The sequence below is a fragment of the Leucopleurus acutus genome (assembly GCF_964270905.1).
Source record: "Leucopleurus acutus genome assembly, chromosome: 3".
Classification (NCBI taxonomy): Eukaryota; Metazoa; Chordata; class Mammalia; order Artiodactyla; family Delphinidae; genus Leucopleurus; species Leucopleurus acutus.
In genome coordinates, this window is record NC_139145.1 from 105,496,519 (window position 1) to 105,523,962 (window position 27,444).

The following is a 27,444-nucleotide window of genomic DNA, read 5'->3' on the forward strand; positions in this document are numbered from 1 at the left end:
GGAGAAACTGTGTATTAGAAAAAAATGAATTTCAGAAATATTAAAAATTTAGTTTAAATGTGATTCCGTAGCCTACATCGTCTACCTAGTAATTGGTCTGTCTGATTTTTGCACAATGTCTCAATAGAATTTTAAAGATAGACTTTGATTTTTTTAACTTAATTCCAACAATTTATTGGTTTACCATTGATTTTTAAAATAGAATTTAAATAATACATACACACACAAAATATTTTAAGTGATGGAACGTGTCTGTGTTTGGGTGTTTAAGCATAGAATACAGTTAAAGTTTTAGCAAAAGACAAATGGCTAATGGAAAAACAGACCTAAATAGAAATGCTTTTTGTGACATGATTTTTTTAAAAATAAACAAACACAAAAGAAATCTAAAGAGACATTTTGCAAAGCCTTGCATTCCAAAAAAAAAAAAAAAGAGAGATAGGAAAAGCATTAAGGTAGACAGACATTAGGATCTTCTAAAGTAGCTCAGTCTGTTGAGTTTCCCAGATGGTTGTCAGTGATGTGCCTATCTCTGCACCATACTCTTCTTCTCCTTCTAGGGCAGGATTGGAGGAGGGGCAGTAAGTTTCTGTGGGTAGATGGCTGTGGTGCTCACATCATCATGTGCCCTCTCCAGTTCATACATTTCACTATAGGATGGTGCCTCGATTTCAAGGCTTCTAGAAAAGAAAAGTTGCTTTCCTTCAAAAACCATTGAAATCCTGTTCTATGTTAACATCTTTTTAAAATTATTATTATTTAGGTTCTTATAAATACATGAAAAATTTACCAGGGAAGTTGGCATATTGGCACACATCTAGCCACACGGAAGAGTTGTGTTCTCCTTTATCTTACTGTTTTCTCCTCCTGAGAATCTTTTCAGCATACTTAATGAAAACTAAAATTTTGATGAAGAATTATCACAGTATCTCCCACTTCTTTGTTTACTGTCGTTTTGATGGCTGATGCTATATCCATAAATTCTCAGGGAAGGATTTTTCTTACTGTGTGTCTTTTATTTTTTTTCCATAGAGTTGATGTCTGTAATTGCACTTCGTTTCTAATCTTCTATCTTTTATTATACAATAGGGAGCCACTGATCACTTGTTTCCGTCCTAGTATAATAGAAATATCCAAATATTTCAGTCATACCTTACCCAGATATACAGTCAGGAAACGTGAAAATGAGTGGCTTTCTTAATTTATTAGAATTTATTTCTCTTTCAGTAAAGCTAAGACTATTATTCATTAATTAGTTTAGTTTTTATCAAACCTGCTGATTGACCAAAGATTGACATTATTTTAGGATCCAATCCCAGGCAGGAATTAAAGATCTGAAAAATTCAACAATAGAAAAAGATGAATTTAATAGAACAGATTTTCAAAGGACTTGGAAATACTTAAAAGGTATTCTTAGAAAATTTAGTATGTAGGATGGAGGATGCACAAGTAGTCAAAAGACTACTTCATCTTGTATCACAAACTTTTAGAAAGGGAAGAGAATATCTGGTTGGCTAAAGAAAGACCTTATGAGGAATGGGAATGAAAAAGTATTATGAGAAAAAAAAGAAGTTTGAAATAATATGAAAATGAAAGTTCCAAGAAAATAGTAAAGGCTTAAAGTAAAGTAAGTAAATAAGTAAGGCTTTTAAAGTAAAGGCTTAAAGTAAAGGAGAGTCAGAATTAAGATGTGATATTTACAAATTTATTCAGTTTAACCAAAAACAACAGCAAAGGATAAAGAGTAGCCCAATTTTCATGTGAAGGGGAAAGTAAATATAGATCATATCAGGAATATTTTAAGTTCCATGAGGGCATGAATTTTTATGTTTCATTCATTTTATTCCTTTAGATCCCTTAGAATAGTGCCTGGAACATAGCAATTACCCGCCCCCCCAAAAAACAATGGTTGGATGAAGGAATGAATTTAATGATTTTTTGCATATGTAACATAGGTTTCCACATGTAACATATGTACGTATGACCTAAGGAATCACAAAGCAAACTTCATGGAACTCCTGAGCAATTCTGGCTAAAGCCTAAGATAATTTTAGTAGCAGGAATTCTTGTAACATAATGCCATTGCAAGGCCACAAGCTACTATTCTTAAGGATTTTTTAATAAAGGCTAGAAGGTAACTATCACAGTGATGACATTTTTAAAAGAAAACCAAGCGTGACCCAAGGAACCACCATTACTATCTTATTTGCAGACTTAAAAATATACAAGGAAAAAAATATATACAGGAAAAAAAACATATATATATATATATATATATATATATATATACACAAGGAAAAAAATCACTATGATTTGTCATACATTTGTTATACATCCTGTAACACCCTGGGTGCGAGTATAAAAACTGGTCCTATGAGAATATTTTAACCTTCACTGTAGAGTGTGAAGGAGAAGGGATAGGTATAATCTCAATTTTCCAAGCCTTTTGATTTTGTTCTGTATGACATCCTCATCCATAAATTGGGAAAATATTCCTTAAACCAGGCAGATTTGAATGGTAGCTAAAGGAATAGTGAAATAAATAATTTGTACATTCAATTTAAAGGGTTCTGTGTAAAGAGAGTTTTTGAAGTCTGGCCCTTGAAAAGGCAAGATCAGAACGCAGTGTGACCTTGGTAGACTGGAGAACTGGTCAGAAATCATGAAGTCAAGGGAAAAAAAAAAACTCTTTAAATACAAACTGTGGAAGAGTTGGCTGGAAGCAAATCTGGCAGGGGAAAAAATACAAAATTGGAATAAATGAAAAGGTAAACATTTACTTTAGAATTCATGCAGTGTGTGGATAATTAAAATTATGTATCTGACAGGAGTATACAAGAGCCTTTTTTTAGTACTATGTGTATTTTTGGACTCCAGAGCTAAAGGCAGGTATGACTTGAAATGAAGAGCCACAAAGATGGGGGAAAAAAGAGAAACTAAAGCAAAGAAAGCATGACAAAAATAGATATAATTCAATTCACAGTCTTAAAGCACATGACATGAAAACATGATCACCCGGTGTTGTTCTCTCTACAGAGGCTAGAACAACAGGACTGGGCCTAAAGCATTCTGTGAGGGATTAGCTATAAGTAAGAATTTCCTGAGAGTGAGAGTTGTGAGATATCAAAATAGGTTAGTGAGGAAGGTTATGTTGCTCCTTTTCCGGAAGGCCTTAAAAGAGAGGTGGAATCTTTATGAAATAATTTGGGTATGGTATTATCTGAAGGAGGGAAAAAATGATATGACCTTGCATGGCCCCTGCCGCTATTAATATCCTGCATTTCTGCTCTTACCTTGGCTGAATGGAAATGTAGATATGTATTTCTACAAAAAAAAAGACTTTTGCTCTTCTGTAACACAGCAAAATTTATCTTTCTCATAAAGAGCGTTTTAAGGCAAGTGAAATGTCCAAGCCCACCCTGAAATTCTCCATATTAAATTCAGAGAAGCAGTTATTAACTATATTCATCTTCACTGATTTTTTTCAAAGGAACTGGATAGAGACTGTGCCATTATTCATTGTTTTCCAATCCATAAGTTATAAAAGATGAACATTTTTATACAGTTTTGACTTTCAGAATCCTCAGGAATGTGGCCAAGTAATGATTTGGTGTGTTAACTAGTTGCTTGATGATCATGTCCACTTTTCTAACATCTAAAAGTAACGTGTTCCCCCTCCACTTCTCAGAACTCTCTTATTACTGGATCCACCCACAGGCATGAGTGACACCGACATAAAAGTTATTCCAGAGGTGTCTTAGCTGTGAAAGGCAGTATTTGCCAACAGGTCCTTTCTTACCGAGTTAGAAATCTCAGAGATTTCCTGTTTACCACAAGCCCTCTCAAAGTGCCTGGGATACATAGGCAGCCATTTTGAGCTTTCACTTTGCAGTCACCTGCCTAGCATCTTAAATTGAATTCAGTCTTGGATATAATGTGCCATTGTTGCTTATGGAGTTTTTGAGTGGCACTGACCTATAGTGCTCATCAACTGGTACAGTAAACATGTATAAATATATAAATGAAGACATATGTACCATAGTATTCTGCCTATGAAAGTAGGAGGAAAGGCTGATACATGCTGAAAGTATACAATTACATCCTCATACTCTGTAGCTCTGATAGAGCGAGCTCTGTGATACATTGTGGAAAAAAAAATGATGTGAACTTCCGTAACACACTAGTGTGTGATTTTTCTTCCAACCATCATAAATATATTGCAAAGTAGGTCAACTGTTATTGTACAGTTAATTTGTATATTTTATTAGGTTGTGTTTTATAAAGTTGATAGCCATAAAATTACTTCTAGAAGAATATATTTAAAGAGGTAGCATTGCAGTTATACCCAGAGGTCTCAAACACAAAGAATTCTAAAGAAGTAGGTAAATATATAAAATTCTAAAGTGGAAACTCTACTGCCCATAGAAGAATATTGTAGTAGACCATAATTTGAGGAGATGTAGAAACGTGGGGGAGTGAAGAGACAATGACCAGGGTAATACCAGGGTTGGTTAGATCTAGGTTAGAAACCTCCCCGAGGTACTTTGAAGGAGAGCAAGATGACTGCCCCAAGCCTGGTGGCAAGATATCTGTAATACTCTCTGTAATCATCATCTTATCATAAATGAAGTTGACTCTTCTGACCCAGCCTCAGGAAGACACCTGTTTTGATGGTTACCAAGAGTCGAGATGAGTATATGCTGATTCATATACACTCACCTGCTTTCCCTGGTGAGCAGCCATATTCATTTGTAGAAAGGAGAGGGAAATACCCTTGGTGCTGATCAGCCAGTAAATACTGATATTTTAATGAAAGGTATCTAACTCAAGTTTCCTCCTGTTCCCCTGCTAGTACAGTGAAGTAAACTCTTTTTTTTGCCATCAAGAGTAAGAGAATGTTAGATACATTAAAGAACATTGATTTTAAAAGAATTTCTTAGATTCCACTAAATCCCTCTGAATATCACATTTTCTGTATAGAATTTTAACTTTAAAGTACTCTTTTGAATATTACCTTGCAGCATGGAGAAGTAGCAGAGTGTGTGATTCGAATACTAAGTCTAGGACTGGATTTATAAGGGTTCACATTATAACTCTAACACTAGCCCTGTGACCGTGGGCAAGTAATTTAACCTCTCTATCCTCCAGCCTTTGTTTCTGTGAAATGAAAATGGTAGTAGTGCCTTCCTCATAGGCTGCTATGAGGATTAGAGTCAATATATGTAACGTTTTTAGTGCCATAATATTTTATAATTTATAGCTAATTATTTATTAAATTCCTAAATATGATTAGTAGTCCAAAGTGCATAATATAACCTTGATCTTAACTGCTTATTTTGCTTGAGGCTGAGGTGAACCAACTTTTCAATGCAAAAAAAAAATGAAAAAACAATTATATTTACCAGGCAATTAAACATTTTTGTCAGCTTATTGTTTCTCTAGAACTATATCCTTTGGAGAAGCATTCTGACCTCATTGTGTCTTACACCTTTATTGAATTTATACCATTTAGGAACTTGAAAGGGGGCTTTAGAAATTGAACCCAGCTCCCTTTATATGTCTGAGGAAAATTAGACTCAAGGGAGTTGACTGGCCCAAAGACCTGCAGCTCCTGGGTAGCAGAACCCACCCAAGAGTCTGATTCCAAATAGAGCTTTCTTTCTACTGCACTCTACTCTGGTGCTTTGGACTTTGGAAACAAATCACACTAATTGCTAAATATTTTTATTAATATTTTTACTTTAAAAGAACAGCAGTTTTCTGCACCTGATGTTATGTTTGTATTCCTTTGTCAAGCTAAGAGAATAGATTGTTGTTTTATCAATTATTCAACAATAGTGTTAGGTTTTTCTTTGAGCCAGGCACTGAGCTAAGTGTTGGTTTGGGGCATATATATTCAGTAGTCAGAGGAAAGAAGCTTGATCCTTTCTTTAAAGCTAGCATTTCCCAAGGGATATTCCTGATACATTTGTAAATACTACAGATTCTGGCATCTAGCATATTAAAGACTATGAACAGTCCTGTAGCAAAGAAATCTATTTTCCTAATATTTTTGATTTCCTGACTTTTTTTTAGGGTGTGGAGGGGTAGAGTGAGGGGGGGATCACTTGTTAGCATCCTTAGAAACCAGTGATCTTTGGAATCCACTTTGGGATTTCTAAGGAGAATCATGAGCTTGCTTCCACCAATGGTTGCTTTTTTTTAGACCTTAGGTTTTAGAGAATCAGGATGAAAAACCGTCCGTGTCAGTAACTTCTGATTTTTGTAGCATGGCTTTTTTATAGGGAAAGTACTGTAATACTTTCCATGTAGTATTATCTGCCAAGGATGATTTGGGCTTTCCTTGAAAAGAACCTGGGACAGAATGTGTAGACATGCTGAGATAAGGAGCGTCCCGCCAGGCCTTCAGCCCAGGACCCAACTCCGCTGCCCCCCCCCACCGCGGTGCCCGCCCTGTGCAGCTCATTTGCCTGCCCTGCCTGCATCTTACAGAGGAAACATTCTGTTCGTCTGAGAACACCTCTATTCCTAGCTCTTTGACAGTTTCACTTTCCATATCCCCTCAGTTCTAAACATGTGGAAAAAGAGATAAAGAAAGGTGATGAAATGAAAAAATCGAGTGGGGAATGCTTCAAATAGAGGGAAGAAACTCGTATTTATGTGCCTGCTTTGTATGCAGCTGTGACTGGGTTTTGGAGGGGGAGGAAAGTGTCCTCCAAAGGTCATCTTACAAGATAGGGAGGGAGGTGAGTATGCAGTGTGAAGTATTGGTTAGCACTGAGAATAAAATAAAACACTATGCTAGTTTTTACTAGAATAATGTCTATACTGTGATTCATTTAGGAAAGGAAAGAAGACATCTTGACTAAAAAAAAAGAAACTTTGCAAATTTGTGATTCTTTTTCAGGGCATTTAACCAATAATAATGAAAATAGATTAGTGTTAATTTAGGCTTCATGGTAAACTGTACAACTTACCGTACTTTAAAACTGATAAATTATGTTCACCAAATAGGACATAAAAAGAAAATGATGGAATAAAGGATCAAATTTATACCACTCTCCCAAAACATGACCGGGGAGGGAAAATTGAAAATATATACCCATTAGTCCTTAAGTAAGGTTTCCTTGAATAGGAAATTTTGACCCCTCCCCTTACTTAAAATACTATAGTTTTTCATTGGACATTTATATTTTACAACTTCTAAAATTAAAGTGTCTGTTGTTCTTCATTCTAATTTCCTATTTATTAAAATTCATAATCCTTAAATTTTGTATTTTTCCCTTAAAAATGCCTTAATTTTAAAAATACTAGATGATTCAATTTGTCTATTCATTCTAAATTGGAAATTAATCTGTTTGGCTTGAGGCTACATAGCTGACTCCAAAGATGTGTGAATGTTTCCCATACAGTGAGACACTGGGAAACATTGTCTCATTGATTATCACTGAGATCTTAATCAAAACTGTGCTGATTGCTTGGGAGTTGGGCCCTATGAGAGAGGAAATAAATCAACCTAAAACAATGACTGTTAACATTAGTAATGTTGTGAGATTGTTTATTTCTAAAAGAGTTTGAAAAATACGATTTAGGGCTTCCCTGGTGGCGCAATGGTTGAGTGTACGCCTGCCGATGCAGGGGACACGGGTTCGTGCCCCGGTCCGGGAAGATCCCACATGCCGCGGAGCGGCTGGGCCCGTGAGCCATGGCCGCTGAGCCTGCGCGTCCGGAGCCTGTGCTCCGCAACGGGAGAGGCCACAACAGTGAGAGGCCCGCATACCGCAAAAAAAAAAAAAAAAAAAAAAAATACGATTTAAAAAATACAATTCTGTATTTTACATTTGCAGAAATGTTGTGTTGTGTTTGTCAGATTGCTCATGGTACTATCCATGTTTAGCACTGCAAAATGAACTTATATCCACAAGACCTATTTCAACCAGTGGGCATTACTTCAGTGAAATAACCACATCTCAAGGGAGAACACACCGTTGGATCCAACTAATATAAATTTAGAAACCTTTTGCATTATACTATATTCTCTGTGTTTCAAAGTATTTATAATTTCCATAAAGTTAAACAAGTTTACGCAGAGAATTTCAGAAATTGAATTGCATCCAACTAAATTTTTACAAATGAATGTGGATCTGTTTTTTTATTTGAGCCTCGCAACCTCATTATAGAATATACGTGTTGTTATTCCCATTCTATAGCTGAGGAAACTTAAGGTTCAGGAAACTATGAATTGGCCAAATTTATACCACCAGCGACAGGTGGAGTGCTGGAGTGTTCACCCTCCAAATGCAGCCTTGCTCCATCCATGGTTTACGTCTCTCCTCAGATGTCATCTTTTCAAATAACCCTTCCCTGACAGCGTTATTCACCTCAGTCAGCCCTTTCCTGTTCAGTCACCCCTACCTAGCCTGTTCTGCTGTGGTATTTTCTCCGTAGCAGTTTTCTCTCTAAAATCATTGTATTCTCTTGTTTATGGCTTCATTCTCCCTTTAAAGCCTCGGGTTCATGATGACCAGGACCTCTGTTTGGTTCACAGTGGTGTCTCTGGCACCTCTTAATCGTGCTCGATGCGTTTATGTCTCTATGACTGTTGATCAGACTTTTTCATTGATATCTGTAATATTAAACATCATGATTTTGGCTCTTGGCCTCTGATGACATCAACTTGGCCAGGATTTGATTGCCCACGTGGTCCAAGCTAGAGTTTAATTTAACATCTATAATGAGACTACACCAAATACATATAGCTACGTATAGTTCATCTGCTCCAAAGCTGGGGCAGATAGACTGCCTTGTGTCTTGTTAGAGGATCTGCACTGCGTACAGGCACCTTAATCACATTTCTGACATTTAACCGTCACCATTCCTGACCACCACCCCTGACAAAAGTCCTGATGTATTCAAACCATGCGTTACACAGCCCTAGCGTGTTTTACAGTCAGAGGGGCAGTCATGTAGAGTCCTCTTGTCCTGGAGTTTTACACAGATAAAGGGAGGATATAGTTTTGAGAGGAATGCTCCAACTACAAAGTGCATCCTGAAGGCCATTTAGCTCACAATGAAGGTCTGTGTTTTAAAATAGCACTATAACAAAGTAACTACAGAGTTTTGGCAAGGGTTTCAACTATTTATAGAAGTAAGTAAGGCATAGTAAATAGTGCCACAGTACCCAGTTCTCCCTTTCGCCATAACCCCAAACTTATGAGAAGCACTGTAATTATATTTTTCTACTTATGAAAAAAAAAAAATCATAGTAGCCATTATCAGTTTAACCATACGGAAGCTCAGGCTGAGATTTCTTTTTTAAATGCATAGTTTTGATTTTCACCAGCTGCACTGGGTCTTTAATCATATATTATCTTTATGAAGCCTTTTTCTAACATATGTTAATTGGCTGTTTTCTGTGACAAATTATGAGCTCTTACTTTGATGAGGTTCAATTGCAATCATGTTGGAGTCGAGTACATAGAGTTTCCACCCCTGCTGGCTCCTCAAACCACTACAAACATCCGCACGTCACTGCAGTGCTGAGTAATGGCAGGATTTGGGCTGGCTGATTTCGCTACAGATTTTTTTTTTCCACGGGATATTTTCAGCTTCTTTGTACTAAATCTGTTGCAGGGTTTGCCCTTTTTAGCAGAAGCATGCTCTAAAATTAACATCAAATCTTATTGGAGATTACTATAATACAGTGAGAAATATTTCATAATACAATACCCGAGCGTCTGTTGTGCTTTACTAAAATTTTAATACATTTGTTAGACATTTTGTAGCAAAGTCAGTCATTTGTGGGGTTGGTGTTTTCTACATCATCAGCATTTTGTAATAAATATTTTGAATTTTCCTCTTTGCATGAGGAAAAGAACAGTTATTTATTGAGAGCTGATCAAGTATGTATTTAGCTATCATAAAGAAAATGCACATACTCTTTTTTTCCAGGTGTTGCCAAACATCAGTATGCTAAAGATTCCATTGTATTTTCTTTTTTCTTTGTAGTTCCATCTGTTGGTCAAATGATAAAAGGAATTACATGTTCCATCAAGGTTAATGTCCTATAAGATGCGTAACATCCATCCAGTCATCTGTCCTAATGTCAGTTTTTAATGTATGATTAGGATGAACAGATATGTTCTAATTCTTCTACTCTGAGAACTGTGACAGATAGCCTGCATCAGACACCAGCAGATGATCAGTGATAGCTATTGTTAGACTAGGTATAAAAATACAGTGCATTTGTTTATATTCACAGGAAAGTAGTCAGGGCAGTGATTAAGGTCTTCAGAAACTGTTTCAAACACCAGTCATATTGAGATTAATTTCACTGTGTTTCTGCCTTGCCACCTAAGGTAAAGGATCTGTGAACTGAGGTTCTCCAAAGCCAAAGCTAGGGGTCATATTTCCATACAGGTATTAAGAGTTTAGAATAAGATGAGCCAGATGTGAATAGGAGCGTCTCCTCAAGAGGCTGTTTTTAATCAGCCATTTCCCTGGAGTAGCACACAATCAATGAGCTCTAAATCCTGAGGCTACCTGCGCACATAGGAAGGCCTGGGAACATCATTATAGAACTTACAATTGAGTATACGTGAAAAAATTAGAGCAGAAATTAAGGGTAAGAAAGGTTAACTTCGGAAGTCTTACTTTGGTACTGCTGTTTTAGAGGGTCTTAAAGAGATCATTTCAAATGTTCGAAAAAAAAGGAATATTAAACTCAACTAAATGCAGGTACTACTCTATTAAAAGATCCTTGTAAATAAGCCAAATGAAAAGTTGTTATTGATTTATGTTAGCCAGAACTGTTTAAACATGTGTATTGTTTTGAGGAGGTACATGTGCATGAATTTCATCCTGAGTAAGTAAAGTTTTTTTTTTTTTTCATTAATAGCACTACTGCTAGGGAGAAAGGCTTCAGGGGTCCTGCATGATCTTCAGTGTGACTGTGGAGTCAGGCGGTGCCCTGTCTTGAGCTAGTGGACACAAGGAAATTTAGTTCCACTTGATAAGACACATATACTTAATTGGCTTTAAGAAAATAAACCAAGAATGATGTGTAAGTGAAACAGAGAACTTGGCACTTGACTACATGGAAGCCGTGAGCCATGTGGCTTAATTGGGGCCAGTTGGGATCATTTAATGATTGCTGTCAGAAGATCAGATGTAATTCTCCTTATAAGAAGACCACAGTGGGATAGAGTTAAACAAATTGTCATCAGAGGTTTCAGATGAACAAAGCCTTAATTAGGTTGATTAGGATGCTGTAAAGGAGATGAAGAGAAATCGAAAAATTGATGAATCACTGGGTTCCGAGCCACATATAATAGTAATATCAAATATCTTTTTTTCGATTTGAGGTATGACTGGCATTTTGACTATTATATAAATTATCATAGAAGGTTTTTATATAAACGTTTTAAATTTCTAAAGCCTAGCTAGAGACAAAAGTAAATGACATTCAGTGAATGTAAATAGCAGATGATTTATCAAGCATATTCTTCTTAATGTAGAACAAAAACATTGGCAGGAGGACAATAGTATTTCTTCTCATTTCAAGGTCATCCTTAAATGTTACATAAATTGGTAAGGTAAATAACAACAGAGGCAAATTATTTTCAAGGACATAATTTTCAATCATTAATGTAATGTTTGAATACAGAGTATTATTTTATTACTTAGCCTTTACTTAGAATGTCCTTTTAACCATTCATATCACAATCCTAATAATACTGGGATTATTTACTAGTGATAATACTCAGGACTACTCAGATATCTTAAAATGTACTCGTTTTACCCACATATTATGAAAGACTAAAATATGTTTTTTCCATTTTATGCAGTTTTATAGGAAATTATTACCTCTGTACAAACACATACAGACACACAAATGTATTAGTAAGGCTGAAGACTGTGTCTCATACACTCAGGCTTTTAAGGAAAAAATGTGTAGAATATTTACATTTTAATAATGAAATATGATATATTAAAGATTAAGAAAATAATGAATGTAAGATTTTTCTGACAGGATCATTAGATGCCTGGGAATTCAGATTTTTGTCATAAGATGAAATTTTTTTTTTTTTTTTTTTTTGTGGTACGCGGGCCTCTCACCGTTGTGGCCTCTCCCGCAGTGGAGCACAGGCTCCGGACGCTCAGGCTCAGCGGCCATGGCTCATGGGCCCAGCCGCTCCGCGGTATGTGGGATCCTCCAGGACCGGGGCACGAACCCGCGTCCCCTGCGTAGGCAGGCGGACTCTCAACCACTGCGCCACCAGGGAAGCCCAAGATGAAAATTTATAATAGCAACATCTCCCATTTCAAGCCTAGCTTGCGTTGAAGGCTGACAGTTTTGTTTCACTGATATTGGTGTTGTGTAGTGCTTAACTTGCTTTGTTCAGTAACAGCAACAAAAAATCCAGCTGCATTTGCTTTTGGAAAAGTTACAGCTGGGGAACAGAACACACTCTGTGATGCTTAGTAGCTCTTGCTGTGTGATGAGGACACTGCGGATTTACCTTGTGGTGACCCTGCCACATCACGAAGTGGCCTTTGGAAGAAAACATGGTGAAAAATTAGGAAAACAAAGACTTGCTAGAACCCTGACTTAATTACTCAATATGATGTAGAAAGACTAAAAACTGTGGTGTGGTTGGATAGCACAAGGCTTTTGACATATTTAGACTGTTTGGAGTTTATTTTAGCATGGGGGTTGGAGAATGCCGTTTAAGCTCCAGTGTGAAAAAAGAGTCCAAGGCAAAATATACCGCAGGTGATAATGACTGGGAAGCTGTGCTTCCCTTGTGTTTATTAAATTGTTTATAATGCAATACAGTTGTTTAAAGGTAAGTGTCTCCTAAATTCTAGAATTGTGTAAATAAAATGATTTATATCAGTGATAATGGCACGTTAGGCCCGCTTATTAAATTAATTGCAGGGGTTTTCAAAACGAGTTCCTTTTTAGCCTTATTATATTTCTGACATACATTTCATCTCCTTTTGTCCTTGGGGAAAGATATTAAAGTAGGACTAGAAACATTAATGTAGAGTTTTCAGCAGCCGTGGTCATTGGGAAAATTGATGTATTTCCCTAGTTATTTCTACTTTTGCAGCCTGAAGCTCTTCCATGACTGATACTTATGAGGAACTTCTTAACTTTTATAACACTGTAAGTTTCTCTTCATATAATGATTATTGTTAATGGATAAATGAGGTATTACCTTTAGAAGTTGCCCATCATCATCTCTGCAAAGTAAGGTCTTCGTGGTATATGTAAAGACTGTGGTTCACTTGATAACCTTATTGTGTATGACTTTCAGTTTATGCCTCAAAACTGAAGCAATCTTGCAAGTACTAAGCCATGTTCCCAGTCCTACTATGTACCTAGTCTTCACCTATAGTACCACATTTAATGATTACAACCATCCTGCAGATGAAGAAGTACATTCCCAACTTTTTGTAAGGCAAGGGAAGAGTGGTTCCAAGTGATTAAGTCATTAGTCTTTAGTCACTCAGCTTCTAAGTACCAAGTTAGAGTTCATACCCTGAGCTTTTCTGACTCCAAAATCCATTCAACTTCCACTTCTCAGTATAAATTATTCTTATTCCATATATGAGATGCTATATAAATATAATGAAAGATTAAGTGAGGTTATCAGTCTGCTTCTGTATAAATGAAAATGTTCTTAATAGTCATTAAAAATAGTGACTGAAGAAAATATTCACCTGAGAGATAAAAATCTTAATGAATTAATTCATTAATCAACTCATAGTTATTAACTCCTACTATATGCCTGGCACTGGGGTAGAAACTGAAAACGCAAAAGTCAGATAAAACAGACTTGGCCCACAGATGTTGAGGAAGATGGCAGACAGGCAATTTCAGTTGTGACAAGTGCTACAAAGGAGGACATGGTGCTATGAGTCCTTATAGGGGAATTTGATGTGATCAGGAGAGCGCGAAGTGCTTCCTGGAGAGATGAAATGTGCTGAGACAGAAAGGAAGGGAAGAGGTTAAGGAGGCACGGAGGGGAAGGAGGAGCGCTCCAGGCCGCAGGAATTGCATGTGCGCTGTGGCAGGAAGGAGCCTGGCAGGTGTGGGGAACTGAAAGACAGTTGACATTATGTTACTGTTCTGAAGATGACTCAAAATTCATCGTACTGGGCTTCCCTGGTGGCGCAGTGGTTGGGGGTCCGCCTGCCGATGCAGGGGACGCGGGTTCGTGCCCTGGTCCAGGAGGATCCCACATGCCATGGAGCGGCTGGGCCCGTGAGCCATGGCCACTGAGCCTGTGCTCTGCGACGGGAGAGGCCACAACAGTGAGATGCCCACGTACCGCAAAAAAAAAAAAAAAAAAAAAAAAAAAATTCATCATATTAACTTGGAATAAATTGAGAAAATAACTTTGTTTATATTCATGATAATGAAATCCAGTGGGGAAGAATGGGTAATTTTATTACCCTTAAGAGGATGTCTTAGCTATGTGTCTTTAGGACAAATTCAGCTTGCATTCATAGCTAGGGTAGTATAACATTCTGTGTAATACATGGTAAGCTTAGAGAGAAGTGAAGTGACTTTCAGGACCAAAGAAATATTCCCTAACTCATAAGACATCACATAGTTGAATAACAGTAAGATTAATAATTATTATATCTTTTGAAGTTCAGAATACTTCTTAAGAGAAAAAAATTAAGAGATCTACTTGTTCCTTTTAACCAAAATATAATTACATGCCTCGTGTGTCTTTCAAACATATCATAAAGTAGAAAGTTAAATGTATCTAGATGCACCATAATGAGCAAAGTTTTCCACTTAAACTAATAATGAATCATTTAATTGTTTGAATTAGTAATACCAGGCTTGCAGCAACTGGGCTTATGATCATTTTTGTCCCTTGCTAAGTATCCAGCTTGTATTTATTTAACCGTATAATTTCTTGTGTGATATAGCATGCTTGCTTTTCAGCTTGGAGTTTTTACAAAACATTTTATGAAGATGCTAGTGGTAATGAAAATGTGAGTCAGTGAAAAAGTTATTTGCTAATATGAGTAAAAGAAAACCAGAATTCTTCATTGCAAACTGACATCACATATTTTAATGTTTTGTCATTATTCATAGGCTGTTTTTATTTAAGTGACTGCACGGTGCTTATTGTAGCAAAATACATGCTTTGCACAGATAAGTTTAGCAGCAGAGAATTAATTTCTTCCCACATCTTTCAATGTGGCATGGCAGTCTCACTCTAAGATCAAAACACAAAACTGAAGGTTATGTTTAATTTCTAAATCAAAGTGTTGTGGGAAGATGATTGAAATCTGAAGATGACTCAGATTCACTTGATATGTGGTTTTCTTCCTACAGAAATCTTATGGTAGACTGCCATTTCCATGTTAGAAAGAAACTAATAGTGATGAGACTAAAATAAATAGTTTCACTGTATACTGAAAGTTTATGTTAGTTACTTTGGTTCTTAGTCTGAATTTTTTTACGAACTCTGAAAGCTTCAATAACATAGGAATCTCTTGCCCCCCTGCCTCACCACCACCCAGTATATCTTTTTTTTTTTTAATTATGGGGGCAAAGAAGTAATCCATGTATTTTCCCAACAAACATTGATTTTTTTTAACAGTTTTCATGATTCTGTTTTTTACCAAACACCAAAATATCCATCTGGCTCTTTGCTGTATAGAATCCTTCATTTGCCTCGAGGGAGTAAATTAAGATTATATGGCTGCATTAGCTGTGTCAGATGATTTGGGTGAGGTATGGTAAATGGTAATTGCAGTGTATCTCCTACTTCACCAAAATGAACTTGTTTGTTTTCTTATTTTTATTTCTTAAAGCAGTCATATAAAATACTAACCCAGAGCTGAAATGGATTTTTTTCTCAGGTGTTTTAAAAATAGGAGTTAGAAATGTTGTCCCCGTGTCTGGATTTTTCTCCTTGTCCCTTATCTGAACCTCTCAAAGGCCTCTCTGTGTGGGGTGAGCAGCCCAGCACACTCAGACAGTTCTGCTCAGAGAAGGAAGTGAAGAGTTTTGGTTCCCATTTTACACTTCTGGAACAGTTTAGGGAAGGAAGCACCTTTACACCTTTTATTGTTCGTGGTTGCTGACATCATATCCTTCCCTGACCAGTCTGTGCGTGTTTCCTGCCATTCTGTCAAGATTCTTCTGTGTTACTGGGAGGGATTTGTGGGAGGGAGGGAGTGAGGGGAGGAGAGGGGGAAGGGAGGGAGGTGTGTGTCACTCAGGGAACTTGTTTGTAAATGAGAGAGCCAGGGTGGGAGAAGGATCTTTAGCGTCTGTCCACAAGAAATTCTTCTCTCCTTGGGTCTCAAACCACTTTGCCTTCGTCTGTCTGCTTATGCCAAACTCAAAGTGAACAGAAGCCTCCCATAATGAAGTTCCCCTTTTTAGTAAGCAGCATGATTTTATTTTTCTTCTATTTAGGTTGGCAAAAAGAAAAACGCAGAAGACTGTAGCTCTATAGAGTGTAACTATGGTAGAGTATTTGTTTTTCTTTTCTTTTTTTTTAAATTACTGATTGTTTCTCTGTAACTCTGTCATTTTCCAAGAATTCTTCTTTCATGTGGAAAGAAGTAGCGGTAAGGCTGCTGGAATTATTTTAAGCCTATGGTTGATTGTACATAAATGAAAGTTCTCAGGGTAACTCAAATTCTACTATGTGCAGTTTAGCTATTATATTCTTTTCTTCATTTACATACAAAACAATTTTTCAGATTACTGAAGTTATATAATCTCTTTTCAGCCTCTCTAGGCCTCCTACAAATTAATACTTGAAACCAACCTTACAATATGATTTTTGCATAAAAATCAGGTTAGAAAAATAGTTATGCTAAGAAAACAGCTACTGAGCTGTTGTTGACCTTCCTAACTCTGAATTTTTACTGACAGCCTTGAAACCTGGTGACCCATAATCTAACGTTCTAAGCAGAATGTTCTAAGGCACGTTTTACTTCATGCAAACAGTCTCATCCTCACCATATCTTACTCTGCTTATGTACTTAGTCATATCAAATTTTGCATTTCAGAAATGTTCAAAAGGCAGCACACTTCAAGAAATATTCATTTTTATGGGAAATAAGAAAATGTTTTAATTTTATTGAAATTTAAACTTACATCTCTCTACATTACCTTGCATATTTCAAAATGTCATCTTTAATCGATTATTTTATATATATACATATTGACACGTATCAGTTCTTTCTGGCAAAATACCTCCCGTAATGTTTTAAGAATTAAAAAAGAAAATCCTTGCTCTGCTCTTTTTAAGACGCGTCCCTCGTTTCAAAGTTGTGAAATACGGGGTGGTGAGATGGAGGAACTCTTCTAAGTTTGATTCATCAAGAACTCTGTCTTTCCAAGGAGACTTTTCTCCAGGGATGTTTCTCTACTCGTTTGGTTATTTGTATTTTGAAATCAGGATCCACAGAAGTTTTCTTCTTCCCCGCCTCTTCCACACTCTAATCTGTTCACCCTGACCTTCCACCTTAAAGTGAGTAAGCGCTTAGGCAGGCATAGTCCTGTAAGCCGATAGTGCCGCGGCCTCAGCTCAATGAAAGAAAGGAAATTGTCCCATATGCATTTGCTGTGGATTCATGGGTTGGCTTTTCTGTGATCGAGGAAGCCTGTGTTTGTCTCTTTGGTTTCTTGCACATGCATGGGAAATACCATTCTATCTTGCTGCTTGCTTCTAAGGTAAGACTATAGGAAACACTGGAAAGTTGTCCAGTTGAGTGATATTTAAGACCGTCACTAAAAATAGGTAGATGGACCGTGTTTGACAACAGTGAATATGCAGTTGTGCTTTGTGGATTTTTCATATTTTAATGTGATTTTTTAAATATATCTTACAGCTAATTTTTTCCTATCTATTTGTCAGATGTGTGTTATTTATATAACTCTAAAACTCTGAACTACTTCCAACATTTAAAATTGCCGCTGGAGTAATAGTTTTGATGAGCACTGTGTGGTCGTGATACTACTCAACATACATATATTCTCAGAGGCAGAAGTGAGCTACAGTTTAATAGAAGGCACTGGGCAAAAGAGAATGGATGGTCTTAGTGTTTAAGCAGCACGTAATCCACCAGAACTAATTATATCATAATAGCTTCTGCAATTAGATAATCACAGAAAACTTAAATTTAAAAAATTTACTCAAGGTGATAAAGAATTTAGAAATTAAATTAAAGAAATCAAAAGACAGCCGATGTGATCAGACCAAATGTGTAACAGTTCCAATTCCTGTTCCAATAACTTTGAATTGGAGCCAAATAATCTATTAAATAGCCAGGACAATGGCTTAGTATTACATAATACATGTGGGAATTTATCAGGTCGGTTGTCAGACACCAGCTAAAGTAAACAGGGAAATTCTGAGCAATGTGTGAAGTAGTTGCATTCTTTGACATAAGACGGGATAGAATAATTGAAGCTATTGCTTGCAAATGAAGAAGCCACTGTGGAATGCCTTTTTGTTAACTTCCACATTTCACAGCAATTCACTTTCATTCAAATATTTTCAGATATAATTTAAAACAAAGATACATACTTTTAATACACTGGATTCTCTGGGTTTATCTTACATTGTTGATGATCACTTCTTTCATTTTAATTCATGGCCTAAAGATATCCAGTATATGGCAAGCTTCTATAATTTTATATCTTGCTCCCCAAAGAGATATGATGTGTCTTTTTAAAATATTTAAATTTAAGGAACTGATGGCTTATAAGAAATATAGTCATAAATGGAATAATACTCTAATTTTCATACCATTTCTTTCTTTTCTATGAATGATTATCTTTTTTGATTCTTGTATTCAAGATATAGCTTAAGGGCTTTCAAAAGGAAAAGATTTCACTGCTGATAGCTGCTTGTTATGTAAGATTAAATATCCCACATTATTTTTACAGTGTTCTCATAGCAGTGACTTTTTAAAAATAAGATTAAAGGATTTAGATTTAAATTCGTTGACATTTACATATATCAAATAGCACTTTCATAATAGTCCATCCTATTTGCATAACGAGGGACGTTATCACCTCTGCTGTCAAAACACGAGATTGTTTTCCCTTCAGAAATGAATTAGCTGCCCTACTTAGCATACACAGGTACATAAAGGTTCATTAACTCTCTGATTTAGGTAATTTTTCATAACAGAAGGGTGAAAATAGTCACCTAGTTTCATTAAAAAAATAGTAAGAAACTCTTTGCAAAAGATACATTTCAAGTGTTGGGCTTTAAAGCATAGTTTTCATCATTTAAATGACTTGTTAAATTACTTACAAGATTATTTTAATCATAAGAACAAACCATTCCTACCTGATATGCTCCTACATGTGATATACCATGTACTTTTAACAGATGCTTATTTTCATTCATTTAATTTGATTAGTTCCATAGAGTTTTATTTTTAGAAAATTAAAGTGGTGCTTAATTTTTATTTTTTGTTCAGCAGGAACGAATGCAGGAATTTGGGAACTGAGCAGTGCAAGTGCTGAAGAAGGAGATTTGTTTGGAGGAAACAGGAAAGAGAAAGAAAAGGAAGGAAAAAATACATAATTTCAGGGACGAGAGAGAGAAGAAAAACGGGGACTATGGGGAGAAAAAAGATTCAGATTACGAGGATTATGGATGAACGTAACAGACAGGTGAGCGGGGTAAACTTCTGTGTGTGTTGTTATTTACATGGGCCATTTATTACACGCCCCCCCCAGATATGTTAAGTGTACTGAAAACATTTTGAGCTTATAAACATCCATTAAGAGAAGTTCTAGTGAATTAAATGTGGTCAGTTTAAGTGCTGATAGTAAAGGGGAAAAAAAATCACTCTATCTGTAAGAAATATACTTTACACATTGATGATTATTCACTTTTTACTTCAACATGAATTTTAAATGGAACTGCGTTTGCGCAACATGAATAGCTTAATAATTAAGAGTTAATAAGCATAATATTGCTCCACTGCATGCATCATCAAGCAAAGATATTCTTATATTCATGGGAACGAGGCCTTTTGTGGTCATCCATTTAGAGGTTTATAATATAGACTAAATATCCTGTATCAAAATGGCTTCCAGTCTATTCACAGTAAAAGAGACTTTGAAATACATCCAAAACGTTTAACATTGTGCTGACAACGAAATATTAGTCTCTTCAAACACAGAAGCGAGAACTATCAGTTAACTCATAGCATTTTCTTTAAAGCCTGAATTTTATAAACCTAGAGGCACATGTTATCATTTTTTTCTAGAACTCCAGTGATATCTGTATGATACAATTAATCTATTCTAAAGACTTTATACATGCAAATGCTCTCTTCAGTGAAGACTCGTATATTATGAATATCTGGGATTTGACTCTATTTTCCTTCACCCTTGGGGAGAGTGGATTTAGTTAGGGGAAGTAAGAATAGCCGGGTGGTCTGCATGCATCCTAATGTTAAATAATGGTTAAATAACAAATGTTTAAACTGATGTTAAATAGCAAATAATGGTTCCTGAGAGATATTACAGTACTGCCAGATCCCAAACATTGCAAATGGATAATGGAACCTACAGAACAGACATTCCTTGACCACGGGGGAGGAGAGCGTTTTGGCTGTTGCCCATTTACACTGGGGAAAGCTAAGAGGACAGCCTCAGAGACGCCCCACCGGACTGTAATTTCCCCCAACACTCTTTCTGCCCTACTGTGCCTTTCTAGCTTCTTGGACCTTCTAGTGAGACTAGAACTGATTCGTGCTTTAGAACTTTTTATTGCTACATGTGTAAATTATAATGAATAGAAGTTGTTATTTATGCCATCAAAGCCAGTATGCCATTAAGAGGTAAAGAAACTTTTTAGATTTTCAGATTTATACTCCTTTAAATTATTACACTTAAGGTACATATGACTTGAACTATTTTTGGCTGAAAGTTGAGCTAAAGGATGAACAATGCTAAGATTTACGATGGATTCCTTCAGTGTTTTCCTACATATTGTGTATTGCTACGGGTCAAGCCAAAAAGCAATCATTCTGTCAATATAAAACCACAGTATTTTTTAATTGATTTATAGGTTGAAATTTTAAAACTGAAATATTGAACATCATATACCACTGACTATTTAGATCTTACTGTTTGGACTAGCACCTGTTTGGGGTGCAGTCAAAACTTTATATGAATTAGCATCTATACTTCATTAGTAAGGCCAGTTAATTTGCGGGTTCATGAAATTTATTGTATCTTCCTTTTGCTTACAAGGACAAAAGAAAGTTTTTGCGGTTGAATTCATTAGCTTTCATTATGCTTTATAAAGGAATATAAAACTTACACAGGCATGCGAGAACGTTAGCACTATGCTTTTGAGCTAACAATTGAACGTTTTTCGTAATTTAAATATAGTTGCGCCTACAATTGCTGTTACTCTCACCCATGTTAGAAGTCATGATAACTTTAAGAGAAGAAAACTTATTTAAATTCAGCTTAGTCACTCTTACTTTTTTTAATCCTGAAGATGAATTCCTTGGTTTTATTCTATAGAATTTAGGATCTGTGTAGTCTTTTCTTCGTCTTTAGGTTCAGTTGGCCCTTTAATTCAACACTCTTAAATGGAATTGGTAAAATTGAAAACTTCCATGTTTTAATATATATTTCAGTGATTATTTTACATGGCTATTGACAAACTTAAACAGCCATCTTACTTATAAATATTTGTCATGCGTGCCTCTCATCTACTGTAAGAGTGATCATAAGAGCCATTTGGGAGAGAGCCTAAAAGATGTAGGTCATGGGCTTCCCTGGTGGCGCAGTGGTTGAGAGTCTGCCTGCCAATGCAGGGGACACAGGTTCATGCCCCAGTCCCGGAAGATCCCACATGCCACGGAGCGGCTGGGTCCGTGAGCCATGGCCGCTGAGCCTGAGCGTCTGGAGCCTGTGCTCCGCAATGGGAGAGGCCACAACAGTGAGAGGCCCGCATACCGCAAAAAAAAAAAAAAAGATGTAGGTCACTTCTGATAACCAGCACCAGCAAATCTGCAACAGCATGTCATACAAAGTGAGGAGACACCCCTAACCTAGGCTCCCTTTAAAGTATGTGTTCACATGTTGAAAAGAGAAACATTAACTGCTTTGCCCTTTTTGAAGCTTCCCCGCTGTAGACTCCCTAACAGAACCTCACACCATAGCTCACTGTCATCTTTTCTCAAAAGCAGTAAAAGCCTGCCCTGCCATTGCAAGTGTTTATTTGGCTATACAGAGCACAGGGTGTGTTTTTACAGAATAAGAAATACTGACTTAAAGTGTGAAATGAAATATTACAGAGCTGATGCGATAAGTTGTATATCATTGAGAAATAAAACTGTGGTAAAACAGAGTGGCTGACTGTTTAAATTGAATTTTGCCTTTATTTTCCATTATGGCAGTAGCAACAGCTAAAAATCAGAAACTCCAGTTGTATACATAAAATAGTTTAGGGGAGGAAAAAAAAGTAACAGCTAGTTTTGTTTTGTTTTTTTTAATTTTCCAGAGTTTCCAAGTTTATGAAAACTACTTATTTCTCAATCTCTAAGCTAAACGAGGTGGATTTCTTAAGCTAGTATGTAAAAAAAATAAAATCATGAATTGTCAATTTGTCTTACGGAAATTTTCAGATAACTTAAAAGAAGCTACGTGTTCCAAGAACTACATATATATTACTCCATTTAATCTTTAGTAATTCCATTTACAGCTGAATAACTCATTTATTTATTAAATCAACAAATATCACTTGTTTGCAATGTGCCCAACATGAAGTATTCAGCAGTAAGCAAGAAGAATCTCATTCAGCTTATTGTCTGCCACAGAAGTCAGCCAACTGTTTCTGTAAAGGGCCAGATAGCAAATACTTTTGGCCTTGTGAGCCATGCAGTCTCTGTCTCAACTACTCGTCTCTGTCCTCTTAGTGAAAGCAGCAAAGGACAATGTGTATACAAATGAATGTGTCTGTGTTTGAATAAAACTTTACTGGCAAAAACAGGGGGCAGGCATGATTGGCCTGTGGGCCGTAGTTGGTGGACCCCTGGCCTGGTGGGATGAACCAGACATGAAATATGCAAATATATAACAAAAATTCTGTTCACATGTGCTATGAATGCAGCTCTCCAAATGCTATGAAGGAATAACAGGAGGTGCCTTATTTAGATTGTGGGTGAGAGAAAGGCCTCCCTGAGGAAATGCTGAAAGATGGGAGCTAAAAGATGATTCAGAGTTAGGCAGGTGACAACATTCCAGAGGGAACAGTGTTTGCGAAGCTTCTGAGAAAGTAAAGAGCTTGCTAAGCAGTCTAAGGAAAGCCTATGGAGCTTGAGCCTGGTGTGTATAACTTTAGAGAGATGAGAGAAAAGGTTTAGATGCTAGGGAGGGCCCAGATCACACAGAGCTTTGAAGTCAGATAGTTAATACTAGGAGGTGGCCAAGATATGAGCCCAAATCTTTCAGATTCAAAAACAAAACAAGCTTTTCTCAATCGCATCACTCTGCGTTCTGTATAATATAATGGCTAAGAGCATGGTTGTGTGTCATTGCTTTCCCCAGTTACATCATACTGCATCCAGTGTAATACCATGGTGAAGAACATGGTTTTTAGAGACACACAAACCTTGTTCTGGCCCTAGTTCTGCCACCTGCTAGCTGTGTGACCCTCCAGCAAGTGACTTAACCCCTCTGAGTTTTCCCTCTTCAGTAGAGGGGAGATTAAAAAATAGTACCCACTTCATTGGGTCATTGAGATGATTAAATTGGGGGATAAATGTAAGGCACCTAACATGTAATAAATGCTCCATAACTTTACCTGTCAGCTATTCCTGTCAAGACTCACCATTAGCTATTATAGTTAATGTGATTTCTATCAGAACAACACCTGTGCTGTGTAGCACAGTAAAGAATGGTACCTGAAACCTTCATTTCAATAGGGTGTTACCTTAAAAGGGTATCAGGAAGATGGAAGGAAGAGTGGAACAGAGTAGAGCTGGGGCACAAAGGAGCCTTTGGAAGCTAACAAGGGGCAAGAGAATCATTTCAGAGCAAGAGCCAGATGATGGCAGAGGATGGCTTGTGGACAGGAAGGAAAATCACACAGAACATTTATAGCTTGTGACGAGGATGGGGAGAAGTAGTTTCCCAATTTCTATGCTTGTGGGACTTATTTTCAAATGTATGTTACTGACCAAATTATTTTGAACTACTTATCACTATTTTTAATCACTTCTAGCTTCCAGCTTATTCTCACACTACAATTTCAATCTCTCCATCTGCATTTTTGGTTCTTACTTGTGAGTTACCTTCATCAGTTAGGCAATAATCTTACCCTCCTTCATATGGTACCAGTTGTTACTGTGCTTCTGAAACAGCCATATTTTTAAATGAGTTTTGTCCTCATATGACTCTTTTTGCAAACAGAATATACTTAGAAATCTGTTAAATCAAGAAGAAAGATATATGAAAATTAGGCATGCTTAACCTAAATCTGTTTTCTTGTGTGTTTGTATTTAAAATTTTCAGCTTTCCCACTTTGAAAGGATAGGAGAGGCAAACCCGAATTTATTTGTGTGACTTATTATAAAAAGACATTTAAATATTTGAATAACTACCAGAGAAAAATATTTGCCGAATAACACAGTTATGGCCTAATATAGTAAGTTAAAGAAAGGAGTTTATTAAATGTCTTAAGTTCTTTTCTTCTATCAGACCTGGCACACTAACAGTTTTTGCCAGCAAACAAAATATCATGTAATTATCAGTGCAGTAACTGGAGCACAAATTAAAGACAATTAGCAGCATTCTCTTGTTAATAGAAAAGGAGAATCCCCTTATGACTAAAGGGGATTAGTCATAGCTGTTAAATTTTCTAACTTTTTCCCTTTTCTTATGTCCTTATCTCAGTTTCTTTACATGACTTATAAATTATTTTAAATAGGCTCAGAAAAAAAAAAAAACTGGAGAAATAGTTCAGTGTAGATGCAGCCTCTGACAGTTTCTACGTACTGAGGTTTTTAAACTAAATCTGATATTTTCTAAACTAAACTGAAAAATAAAGAGTTGCCTTGATTTTCTCAAATGACTCTTCTTTAAAAAGAAGCAGATTTTACTCCTTACTCTCCCCTGTTTTCCTCTATTTTACGTTCTTCTTAGAATTTTAACTAAAATTTCAATGGAATTTTTACTGTAACATTCCTTCAAGGTGGTATCTAGAATACCCATAAATAAAAGGACTGATTACAGTTCTAAACTTGAGAGTTACAACCTAGTAACCTAATATAAAATTTGTGGAAGTTGAGATAGATTCAGTCTTTAAATGTGAGGATAATATAGAAATACAAATAAATTGCTTCAAGAAAATAAGTTTTTGATGAATTCTAAACCATGAGTTAAAGAACAGAGCCATCCAGACACACTGTTTTATTTTGTCATCTCCACAAAGAGAACGTCCAAACTTGTCACTTGCTTGTATGCATATCGAGCAAATGCACATTATTTGAGAGGAAATTATGCTTTAAATACTGTAGAATAGTTATCCATGTTAGTCAGTGGATATTTGGAACCTTGCTTTAAGTCAAGTGAATAAAAAGTTCAATCAGTGCAAAAGTGTTGGGTTTTTTAATCTCTAAATCCAAAGTAAACCTGCAAATAACTCATGATAATGATCATTATACTCCTTTTCCCTCAATATCATTTCTTTACAGCTGACTGCCTCCCCTATACTCATATTAAAATTTTTATTAAACTCATTTTATAAAATGAGTAAATAAATAAAAGCAGGGTGTATCATAGTAATACTTTAGGACACAGTAATGCATCTCAGAACTGAATTGCAGGGTATATTGATGCTGTGCATGCCTACTTAAAGGTTCTCCGCGCATATAAGTTAAATCATTCTTTTGTTAATCTTAAAATCACCAAGGGGAAAATTTTTTTTTTAGAGAGTTGGAATTAACTGGTGAGAGACTGAAAAAGAAAGCCAGAAGGGAAAAATGACAAACTGTATTTTTGCGAGATTCCAAATCAAAGAAAGCAGTAGCCAGAGTACTCAGATGTATGTTTAACAGCTGTGACAGCAAGCCATCCCTTTCTCTTCTGTTCCTATCAATTTGAAAACAATTCAGAAATGGTTTCCCCACTCTATAGTTGAATCATAGAGATAGTGCACAGCATACTTTCTGTACATCCCATGTTGTGTGAGACTTTTTTTTTAATTGGCATATAGTTGCTTTACAATGTTGTGTTAGTTTCTGCTGTACAGGGCAGTGAATCAGCTATATGTATACATATATCCCCTCTTTTTTGGATTTTCTTCCCAATTAGGTCACCACAGAGCACTGAGTAGAGTTCCCTGTGCTATGCAGCAGGTTCTCATTAGTTACCTATTTTATGCATATTAGTGTATATATGTCAATCCCAGTCATGTGTGGGACATTTTGTACTTACACAGCTAGATCTGTTCCTTTACTGCCAAAAAGGTATTGTCTCAACTGCCATCAAACTATTCATTAGCTTTCCTTTAGTAGGAAGTCCAAGAGAGGCCAAAATGTTCACAAGGAGAAGCGTAACTATCTCCTCTTGAACGCTGTCACTGGATTTAAGATAGAAGCTCCTCCTTGAACTTGAGGGCTTCAAGACTTTTTGTTGTTTCAGTTCTAATTTGTGTATTTCACATAATTTCCATTTAATTAACTGTAATTTAGAAATATTCCAATGCTTATATTTATTGTGTCTCAGTCATTTTGTGTAGCAAGTTGACACGGAATGGCACCTTCCACCTGTAAGTGCATACACACACCATTCTGTGTGCTACAAATCCCCTTCTGCTTTGCAAATGCCCGAACTTTGTATGACATTGTATTACTGAGAAACCAACACTAAAAATATTAACATTATAAATAGACTGCATAAACCAAGAGGTTTCTTCCAAACTGTAGATTAAAGAACATGTTGCTGATTGTTTCAAAAGCCATGTACTTTGCAGTCTAGACTTCCTTTAACATTGTAATTTATTCACTTAAAATGAGCTCCTTCTTAGTAAGAGTATTTTTAATGTTGACATCCCAACATAGTCTTACTGAACACAATTGGAACTCCTGCCCCCGCCAAGAATAATGGCTTTGTTTGGAAACAAAACAAAACAAAACAATGACAACATTGTTAGTTAAATTAAAGTAAATGAAATTCCATAGTATGGAATATGTATTTGTGTTTCTTTTGAAATATGTTGGACCATTAATAAGAATAAGAGAACCAATCTAAATGTTTGGATATTTGACTTTTAATTTTAAGTTGGAACAGTTTAGCTTAAGAAATCACTAACATTTAAGTAACATTTCAACAAATGTAACTGTTTGGAAACTACAACGGAGACCGCCTCCTGCCTTCTGTCTTGCAAGGATTGATTTGGAAGGCCC

At 36.3% G+C, this 27,444-nt stretch overlaps 1 protein-coding gene across 2 annotated transcripts in view; it reads left to right on the forward strand.

Moving 5' to 3' along the window:
• The window catches only part of MEF2C (myocyte enhancer factor 2C), a 143,916-nt gene that overhangs the window by 34,103 nt on the left and 82,369 nt on the right, over positions 1 to 27,444 (forward strand). The window contains exon 2 of one of the 2 annotated variants that reach the window (XM_082836062.1): positions 19,486 to 19,681. In XM_082836062.1, the coding sequence (XP_082692188.1) occupies positions 19,628 to 19,681 (54 nt within the window). In that variant the 5' untranslated portion in view covers positions 19,486 to 19,627. The remainder of the gene's footprint in view (positions 1 to 19,485; positions 19,682 to 27,444) is intronic. The other variant, XM_082836063.1, reaches the window with a different exon arrangement.